This window comes from Phoenix dactylifera, chromosome 14 (genome assembly GCF_051530095.1).
Source record: "Phoenix dactylifera cultivar Ajwa chromosome 14, Ajwa_hap1_PhDact_Kaust_v1.1, whole genome shotgun sequence".
Lineage (NCBI taxonomy): Eukaryota > Viridiplantae > Streptophyta > Magnoliopsida > Arecales > Arecaceae > Phoenix > Phoenix dactylifera.
The window spans coordinates 788,250-799,422 of record NC_143203.1 but is presented as its reverse complement, the minus strand read 5'-3'; the positions used below and the strand labels follow the sequence as shown (position 1 = coordinate 799,422).

Sequence of the window (11,173 nt, the reverse complement as noted above, 5' to 3'; positions counted from 1 at the left end):
ATAAATTTATATTTAAATTTTTTTCATCTCTCTGTGCGTCGCATGGATATCATACTTGTTCCCTTTTAAAAGATAATATGGTATGTCTTAACGCAAAACAATTCATAAAGTTGAATATAATAATTTAGGTGGGCTTTCACCCTTCTTTCTCCTCAAAAAAAAAAAAACTATTCAAGCATCATATATTACTAGCTTTACTATGCTATGCCAGATTCCACAATTGCATCTCTTATTTTTGCATGATTATATCATAAAAATGAAAGTTGATACAATCTTTTGACCTTGCTCTTCATAAAGTTCCTCCTCACTCTCACGAAACTAAAATTCAGTTTTACAATTAGCCAGGTCTCTCTTTTTACCGATGTGGATGTCATTTAAGGTTGATAAAAACTACAACAACCCAATACATCATCCCAAAAAAAATAACCGAAAGGTATTACTTGGGTTCCTTTGTCACCCAATGCATAGCCGAGTTGAGTGACTAAACATATGCCCATATGGATCTTCAAATCTAAGTAGATCTTGCATACTTATACAGAAGAAAAAAAAACCCAAATAATATCTTTTGACTAGCTTTTTCTAAATAAGATTCTTGGTTATTACAAATATAGATCCAAAGAGAGATCACTAAACTCAAGCAGCACATGAGCATCAGCTTGGCATCTTTACAACTTTATCATCAGGAGACAGCTACAACTTGCCCTATCTTATCATTACTTGCATCAAATGATGTTTCTTTTTTTCTCTCATTTATGTTTTCCCTAGCTTGTGGTTTTGCTTCTAAAACACCATATGATACATGCTGCCATCCAGTGAATTTTATTGCAATGTATATAATAAAGTTTCAGGATTTTCAGATCAACCGACCATCCTTCAAATCAGCTCCTAACTCTGAGCTTAACCTTCTGAAAGAAAAATATTTTGTTCACTTGTCCATCTATAACCTATACTTCTTGCTTCCTAGTAGTATAAGCTCTAAATTTTACAATTCATAAGATACAATTAACTCACCAACATTCTTGTAGTTCACAATCAACAATGAAAATGTATAAAATATTAATATTATAACAAACTTGTCATAAGATTAAGAAACAGAACTCTTTAGCTGCGCAAAGCTGTCTTGACAATCAATGCACATGGTTAATAGAATGTTGATAGCCACCAATAAAAAGCCGATAACAAATTTTGATGGATTATATTTGATAAAAATCATACCATCGACTTCCTCCAGATAAGACATGGAGTGCATGACAAGCAACCCATTTTGCCAAAAAACAATTACACTCCACATGGTTTTGGCGCTGGTATCATCTGCCAGTTTCCTTGGGAATAGCAGCCTGGATTCGTTCTGGTCGAATCCAGTATAGGTCTTCTCTTTCTTTTCATGCAAAAATTCATATATTATTTTGCTTTCGGCATTAAGCTCTCAACTGGTGAAACACAAAAGCTTCCAGTAATATACTCAGCGAGACCACAAACATTGCACACATAACCTTCTGTTTTACGGTACTCTTTATCAGACATCACTGCGATTCATACAGCGATCAGAGTCTGCCTGCTATCAACAACTGCTGGCAGTGCGAATCAAAAAGGAAAACCAAGGGAAGAATTGATATGATAAAATGTACATGATCAACAGTTCTACTACTCTAAATGACAACCAAGACAAATTGCCTTCTAATGTTTCTCATTAGATAAATCTAAATACTGGCCAGGATGCAACAGCGGTGATACAATTACAGAGGAAAAAAAGAAAAAAAGAAAAAACAACCAAACTAAGCCCTATAAATACAATCTACAGCTGAAATTCAATTCTCTTGGTTATGTACCAGGAAGGGAAAAATTTGATGGGGCCCTCCATTGAAGGCTTATGAGATCGAACTGAAACACTCTACAGGATCTGATTCTTCTAGCATGGATGCTGCTTGGAAGCAGTCCGCTGCATCAACCAGCCTCCCCTCGTCTCTATGAACCAATCCCAAGTAATACCAGGCAAGTCGACTCGTGGATTCAAGTCTTAGAGCATCTGAGAGGAAGCTTCTGGCCACAGGCAAAGATTTCAAGCCTTTCTTAGAGAGAAGGGAACCAACCGACACCTTGCAGGGCACATGGTCCAGCTCCATTGAAAGGGCATTGCTGTAAGCAGCCAATGCATCTTTAGTCTCTCCACGGACCTCATACATAGAACCTGGTAAATCACAGGTACAAAGACTGTCAATCTCTTCCCAGTTTTAATGATGTCAGCTGTTTATTTTGATACAAACCCAACAAAAAGAATCTGGTAGGACTATAATCTGAGCCTATAACATCGCACCAGGAATAACTTGTATGTGAATTCAATGCTTGGACACATGCAAGTAACATTGAAAGTTGATCAAACCTTACAAAAACTTAAAATCCCACAAGAAAAATAAGCAAAAAATAAAGAGAGAAGATAACATATGTGGAGGCCAAAAGTCAACCTTCGATCTTGGTGCTTAACTTTTCCTCTTTAAAAGAACTCTTTCTTTTGTTGAAGTCAAACTTAATGAAGCTAGAAGATATCATAAAGGAAGGAAAAGGACTTGACACTGAGAATTCAAGACTTAGTTAGATTGCATTAGCGACAACTGTGTTAGATTCAAATGAATATGTACTTGTTTTTTATTTTTAGGAGTAACATCCCAAATCTGAATTACCATTGTTTTTCTATTTGAATTATACTTCTAAAATAATCCATGAAGCACAGTTGCAGAAGTCAGTTGAAGCCAACAACAAGATACAGCTTAAAATACTGACTTCCTAGCAGGATTAGCTTATCTTCAGGAAACAGTAGTTACTGGTTGTAGTACTTCCATACATTGATAGGTTTCTTGCCAACGAATGAACACCTATTGTAATAAAAGAAGGCTAAAAATTTTTCAACATCAAAAAAAAGGGTTGACCATCCTATATTGTTGCAGTGAAGTTGTTAAAAGAAAAATCTACATCAAGAAAAAAGAAATCGGCAATCTAAGAATCTCGTAATGAAGCATTTCTGTAAGTATGCATGCACACATAGACCTCATTACAGGGTTCTTAGATTGCCAGGTACCTTATTGATTTAGGAATTATATGTGGGCATTACGTGCATGCAAGGATGCAGAGCATAGATTGCCAACTCCTCTGTTTAATGTAGAAAAATTATTTAACAATTCACTTCATAACAAGAATTTTAGATTTCCTCCTCCTATTTGATGTAGATAATTTTTTTAACCTTCTTTATGCCAAATTACATCCATTTCAGGAAGGAACGAACCTGCCTTTGCACAAGATGAACATAAATAACCAATATGATAAATTGTTAGCTGTGGATAAATCAAAAGCTTTCTATTAGTTCAGCGGTACCAAAAAACCAGTAAACTATAACAGAGACTATTGCATAGATGAAAAGTCTGGTCTCTACCTTCTGTATGCAGTACAGCAGCAGAGTATGGTTTCAGTGCCCTAGCCTTCTCCAAGCATATCTCAGCATCTTTCCAATGGGAAAGGCTAGAGTATAGATTCGCAAGACCTTGCCACACTTCGAACTCACTGACCTTATCATCCTCAACCTGATGGAACATCAACATAGAGATTAAGAACTAAAGAGAGAACTTTTCCAAGTAACAAGCAAAGCTTCCTTCCATGACTGATGGTCATTTTGGTCCTAAAGCACCCTCTTGAAAGTTGGAAAATAACTAGGGATACTGAAAACAAAACATGCAAATAAAATCTCCAATATGGTGACACCAGTCACCTATAATCAAAAATGATCAATATGTCACATGCATATAGGAGCTTGGCACTATGTGCATGCATGCTCAAACACATGTGAGCACATGTACATACACCGTAACAGGGATTCTCATAGACATAAGTTTACTATCTCTCATCATACATTTCCCTTACAATTGTTAGGTAGAAGCTTCGATTTAACCAAATAGAAGACCACTGGTTTTATTGTAAATTAGCTCATTCAAGCAAAAGGATAATCGTTTGTATCAAAGTTTGTCGTACCATCTTGAATCACCTGGTTCAGAACGTACCAAGCCATACCGAGGGTGAACCAGCATGGTTCATCCCCTGGGTTCGAAAAATAAAGTGAAATACTTTAAATTGAGTGGTTCGAGCAGTACCGGTGTGAACCGAGCATGGGATCTGTTTAGCAGACCCCCCTCCACCCACCCCAAACTAATAATTAAGAGGGAGGGGCAAAGATTTTTTAAATCCTGAAAAATACAAAAAAAGGCAAATTTCACTGATTTCAAGCCAGATCGAAGCTCAAATTACGTAAAATACCTCTCCTCATTTCAAGTTTTTTTTTTTTGTTTAGAGGCTGAAAATCGGGACTACAATGGAAAAATGGAGGGAGATCATGCCAAATTTTTCGATTTTGGCATGATTTCATGATATGCTGTAGATCTATGGATAATCTACATAATACCACTAAAATCATAATTTTTCATTAACCTTATAAATAAAAATATATATTTTTGAATTAGAAATTAAAAAATAATTGTCAAAAAATTCAGTAAAATCAATAGCATGATTAGGGGTATTATGCTACTCGCTATCAAAATTTGGTGTTAATTTATTTAAGTTAGGCATGATCATGTGCACCTAATAGGTCCAAATTTAAATAAATTTGAAAAATAAGTAGTATTGTGTGCATCCCCACGAGCTAAAAAGAATATATGTAACATCCTTGATAGAGTGTTACATAGATCCGAAGTCAAATTAACTTTTTACATATCTTATATTTAAAAATTATTTTTAAATAAAAATAAAAATATTAAATAAAAAATTATGAAAAATTTGTAAAATATATGGATAATGCAGAAATATTTTCTGTAATAGAAAACTAATTTTTTTGCTTGCAGTAAAAATTCACTATTTTTAAATATTAATTAAATAATGATACTCTAAGATAAAAATATATCTAGCATCCTAGTAAGGGTTCTACATTATTTCGAATTAAAATAAATTTTATTGTTATTTTAACATAACATTAATTTATTAATTAAAACTTAATTAAATGTTATTTAATGAAGTGTAGAGATTATTAAAAAATTCATATTACATGTAGATAATGTTGATTATTTTTCTCGCCTAATTTGGAATGTGCTCGATAAATTTGCAGAAATGGATCCACACAGAAAGAATAACCTAAAGCATGATATTGGTTAGGATCATGGGTCATGCCTCAGGCCAGCACCATTGGAGATACAAGCGGTGCGACGCAGAGTTCAAGAGAGGAGGAGTAACTAAGTTGAAGTAACTAGGAATAACCCGTGGTTACCCTAATGTGCCCATTCGTTGGAAAAGCCAGCAAAAGGTTGAAGCAACATCTAACCAATACTTCGCCAATTTCAAGGCGGCGAAGCAAAAGGCAATAGAGCGGAGGTCGAATGCCGAGCAGCACAACCACCATCATATCTCTAGAGATTCAGAGGGTACTGAGTAGTTCGTGCCCAATGATGAGAAGAAAATTTAGGCTACCATCCAGGCAGGCCTAAATGACCGGTAGTAGTAGGACAAGATTGCCAAGCACAGGGCATAATTTCAGGTTGGGCCTTCTCAATACAAGTCATGCTCTGGTTCTAGAGCCACTAGGACAAATCCAGATTTGAAGAGGACCTCCATAAAAAGGTTGTCACTGGAGGTAGCAACTGGTTAATATCCATGTTTGGGACCTTTGGCGGTAGGAAAGGAAAGAGTTCTCTAGGGAGATTCTGCCAAGGGCCACTATTCATGATCGAGATCCTTATACATTCTCAAGTAGTGATTCAAAGTAGCAGAGGATAAACATCATGCTAGTAAAGGACGACTTGTGGAGAGCCACTGCATTGTGGTTCCACTTTAGCCATACCCTAGCTAATGCGGTGACAACACTTATTATCGGTCTGCCATCACCTCCATCTACAGTGTCGGACCGAGTATAGATCCGCCAAGGCCAAAGATTATCTATGTCGATCTACTAGACAACAATAAGGAGTTACAGAAATGGATTGCCTCCTACCAAAGTAAGTGAGACATATGTATTGACTGTAATATGTGATGGTTGGACAAATCCCAGCAGACGAAGTGTCATCAACTTTTTGACCTAATGTGACATAAAAACTTTCTTCCACAAGTCAATTGATTCTTTCAATTAGGTGCACGACACTTAGTACATTCTCAGATTGATGAAGATAATTGATTAGATAGGAGAGCATAATGTCAGGTAGGCGGTCACCGATAATGTCCATAGAAAAAATATATTTCAGACTCCATGTGCTGCATATTGCATTGATCTCATGTTGATGGACATCGAAAAATAATACAGAGTGAAGAAGATTATGGAGTTAGCTCAATCCATCACACGGTTCATCTACAACCACACATAGGTGCTTGCTTTGATGAGGAAGTACATACATCTTGATATCAGCAGTCACATGATTTGATGAACTACATTGCACTTGATTGCCTCCTTGAGAAGAAAGCAGACCTGCATCAAATATTCGTTAGTTGCAAGTGGCAAGAGAGTAGGTATGCCTGAAATCGACACTGAAGGGAGTTATATGGAAAGCTTGGAGACAAGCCAGCAAGTTTGGCAACAGGATGACAGGATTGTGAAGGCTATCAAGCCATTTTATATAGTGCTAAGGACAGTGGACAGTGATAGTTACCCACAGATGGGCTTTCTTTACTATGTGATGATGGCTACCAAGGCACAGATTGGGAAGGCAAATCTCAGGCATGCGCAGGAGTATATTGATATCATCAATCAGAGGTGAGGTTATAAGATAAGTAGAAAGTTGTATCTAGCAGGTAATTTCACTTATATACCTGTTTGTCATATATGGTTGTGTATTTTGAGTAAAATTGTTATATGAAATCAATTGCAAACTATATTGATAGCTTACTATTTGAACCCAAAGTTCCAATACACCATCCCTAGGATAGGTACAAATGAGGAACTTTTAGCTACCCTGCATTATGTATTTTATAAGATGGAGCATGATCCGAAGGTTGCTGCCCTATGTCGAGAAGAGGTGAGTTAACTTTGTCAACACGTGTAAATAATTAATGTCATGTAACTTGCATGATGTATCTTTTCCGCGAATGAAAAGATTTAGGGAGGTCTCAACAAGCTACAACAACCCAACAGCTATAGCAAGCAAATAGAGAATCAGTCCAAGTATTTTAAGATATGGACTACAACTGTTACTTAGATGTTATACAATAAGTATTTAGTATTGTCTGATACAAGGTACGCCGAACCGGTACCGGTCGGCGTACCAGTGGCGAACCGGTCCGCCGTGGGAGCGCGCGCCCGTGCGGTTCCCAACGCACGCGGGCGTACTACCCCGCGCATGGGCACAAGTGCGCTTCCCCGCGCATGGGCACAGGTGCGCTTCCCCGCGCAAGGGACGCGCGCGCGGGACATGTGATGAGACCCTCAGCCCGTCGAGCCACATCCAAGGAGGTTTGGCCGAGACCAAGCTCAACTAAGGCCAAGACTCGGGCCAAATCCACTACATAGAAGTCTGCCCAACACTTGGTCAAACATGGATGCAACCAAAATCCGGGAGCATCACACACCCGGTCAAATGGACCAAAAGCGGTCCTCAATCGAAAGGCACAACACAGCAAATTCAGATGTGCAGCAGCGAACCCAAGTCTAGGAGCAACCCGAACCTAGTCAAGTGGACCAAGGCCGGAGCTCAATCAAGCAAGGGTTCGACCACCCAAAGCTCAGCCAAGAAGTGTGCCCAGCCCCATGAATCAGCACCCAACCGAGCACAAGGGAGCCGTGCAAATCAGCAACATGCGCACGGGCTGAACCCAAGCAAATCAAGCCATATGTGGCCAAGCCCGACCACATTAGCACATGGAAAATCAAGCACAATCCAAGGACCAACACATCAGCAAGATCATTCATCACATGTGCGCCGAACCAGCAAAAAAGGAAACCCACGGCTAGAACAAGCAACAGCAGGCCGAGACACATGGCCAACATCCAAGAGCAAGCCAAGGAGTAGATATGGTAAGGCTCTCAAGATAGCTCTCGGCCAGCACCATGGACAACAGGCCGTGACACATGTCCAGCATCCAAGGGTGTGCAAAGGAGCAAAGAAGGAAAGGCTCTCAAAGGCAGAAAAGGAAGCACTCGGCCAAGACAACAGCAGGCCCGGCCGAGCCATGTGTCAAGCATCCAACGCGCCAAGAGTGCCATGTCAGCAATCCGTGGGAGAACCAACAGCCAAAGACCAAGCCCTGACCAGCCAAGAGAGGATCCTCTACAGATTTCATGGAAGGATTCAAAGGATCTTCCATATGAAGCGAATAGAGGGCAGCTGCAGTCTAGATGCATCAAGCCGGGAGATCAAAGGACCTAAGGAGTGTTAAAAGTATGCCCTAGAAGCCAATTTGGCTGACGCATTATTTTATTCTGGAACATAAATTTGTACTTGACCTAATTAAGTTGGGCATTCTTTTCATTCATGTTCTTATGTGTCCATGAATCGTCCAAGGAATTAATAAGATGATGACGCATATTCTCAAGAGTTGAGAATTTGAGGCATGTGTCATTGGTGATTAATTCCTGAATTGCTCCTGATCAATGGATCATCACGAGGACGGTGATTGATCCGCTGAGATTAGTGCATATATTGCTTTCTTTGATGGACGAGTCTTGAGTCCACAGTATAGGGACACTAGAGCAATTGTGCAAGTGCTTGTTAGAGAACAAGGGTACTGAGCGTGACCAAGACAAGAAGTCACTTAGATGTCTATCCACTCGTCAGTGACTTGCTTGATGTTGCAGTAGTGTGACTGGTCCTTTGACCTGCGATGCTTCGGCTGCTCACAGTGAGGTTATTGTAGTTTGACTGCACCATACATGGTCTCTAGCCATATGGGTCCATACAGTGTAGATTGGCTGCAGTAGGTTCACTGTAGGAGTAGGGTATGCACCTATAAGGAATCTATCGACCTTGATAGATAAGGAGAGATCCTATGTGATTTATAAGACTGAGTTCGTAAGACCTCGGCCGGGGCAGTAAAAACAGTGGAGAAAGAGTTTTTCACTCTCGAACTTAAATCGAATAAATCTTGACATATGACAGACAATGGGGTTTGACGAGTTGTCCATGACTTCCGTCCTATAGGAATCCACGATAGTAGGACTGTATCACACGATAACTGCACCTAGAGGTTCATTATTCCATTCTGCTGGGTAGCCACTATATGCTGCTAGGTGTCACTAGTGGATGGTGAGACTCACAGGGAATATCTCGATGATCGATAAACCCTGATGAGTTGAATTGGAACTGTTCCAACCCATTGAAAGGAGAGCTCCTTCCATCCGAATTGGTTTTTAGGGTCCCTTTTTTTACTCCAAACAAGGTGGATCGAGCGCGGTTCTCTTAACGCCTTCTTTTTTCTTCTCATCGGAGTTCTTTCACAAAGACTTGCCATGGTAAGGAAGACGGGGCCATGCAGTCTTCTGTCATCACTTTCTTTTTTTATTTTATGCAATTTCGCTCTTTCGACTTTTCATAATCTTGTCTAAGAACTTCCTACATAAGAATCTGAAACTCTTCTGGTGCGTGCCGCACTCACGAGGGACTGCCAGTGAGATACTGGAGGAAGGTGGGGATGTTTTCAATGATATTGTGATAGAGATTGCAATATATCTCACTACCAGTCAGAATAGAACCTATAGGGTCACACACACTAGAGGTATTGACCGATCAGATGGTTGAAACGTGATTATGAATCACAAGAAATCAATTCGATTGATAATCAGTTGAAGAAGGAACAATGGGAATTAATTAATTGGACTTAAAACACGAATCCTACTTGGAGTAGGATTCCTGAAATTCTAATTGGATTAGGACTGAAAATCCTACTTGGACTAGGACTGGAAGTCCTACTTGGAGTAGGATTCCTACAATCCTAATTAGATTAGGATTTTGAATTCAATATGGATTCCTACTTAGAATAGGATTCCTAGAAGTCCTAATTAGATTAGGACTTCGGATTCAAATAAGAGTCCTAATTGGATTAGGACTAAAATTAAATAAATCCTAATTGGATTAGAATTTCTTAAGTTCAAATTAATTATTAATCTAATGAATTAACAAGACTCCTAATTAGATTAGGATTGAAGAGTTCAATTGAGTCATAATTGATTTGAGTTCTAATTGGATTAGAACTTACCTAGATTAAACCCAATTGGTTCAACTTTGGACTAAGCCTAATTAGATTAGGACTTAGCCACATTAGGGCCTCCCAATCCTTACTTAATGAGGACTAGGGCAACACAAAAGGGAGGGGCATACCTTTCTCTTGGTTGGTGCGGCAACACAAGAGGGGCCGACGCCCCTCTTGGAAAATTGTAAGGAGCTCCTAATTAGTAGGAGCTCCACACGCCATAAAAGGGATGCAAGGGGGAAGCACCTAGGGCATGAGAATCCTCTTCCCTTTCTAGCCGTGAGCCCCCTTCCTCCTCTTGGTTTTCAGCCGCAAGCAAGGGAAAAGAAAAGAAAGGTGTTGGCGGCCCCCTCCCTCCTCCCTCCTCCCTTCCTTCTTCCAACGCAGGGAAAAGAAAAGGCTGCAAGTAGCCTTAGGTTCTTCTCCTTAGAGCCTCCTTCTTCCTCCTCCCAAGCATAATCAAGAGTTGATTCAAAGGGAGAAAATCAGCCATCTAAAATAGTCTCTGCAAGGGAGCTAGCACCCCGGGGAGACAAGGAAGCTTTGATCGGTCCTCTGCTTCGTGTGGATACCCGTAGAGGTCGGACGCGTGAACAGCTTCAAGCGAACCTTCATCCTAAACCACGAACTTCAGTTTGCGGTTGCGGTGATCATCTACCCGCACAAGATAAAGATCTGATCTTCATAATTAGTTTAAAAGTTTTTAATTCTAATCTATCTACGAACGGTTATTCAACAACGTTCATAGGATGAACGTCGATCCCGCACATGCCTCTTCTACTGCCATCTGAAATTTTTTTTAATTTTCTGCGGCATGGGCGGGTTCCCAACAGTGGTATCAGAGCCTAGGTTTCGTAGATTAAGGTTAGAATTAATTATAAAAAGGCATGTTAGATCTGAAATTTAAAAGGTTATGTGTGCTGAAATTTTCTGCATGCAGAATTTTTCAGGATTGCTGATTTTTATGTGATAA

The 11,173-nt window shown here is 39.6% G+C and overlaps 1 protein-coding gene across 2 annotated transcripts in view; it reads right to left on the bottom strand.

Moving 5' to 3' along the window:
• Positions 1–1,591: 1,591 nt before the first annotated feature.
• Positions 1,592–11,173, bottom strand: part of LOC103697114 (protein NPG1-like) — a 49,541-nt gene continuing 39,959 nt past the window's right edge. The window contains exons 4-5 of one of the 2 annotated variants that reach the window (XM_039118345.3): positions 3,425–3,572; positions 1,592–2,188 (exon numbers count right to left, since the gene is read on the bottom strand). In XM_039118345.3, coding sequence (XP_038974273.3) covers positions 1,869–2,188; positions 3,425–3,572 — 468 coding nt within the window. In that variant the 3' untranslated portion in view covers positions 1,592–1,868. The remainder of the gene's footprint in view (positions 2,189–3,424; positions 3,573–11,173) is intronic. The other variant, XM_088711067.2, reaches the window with a different exon arrangement.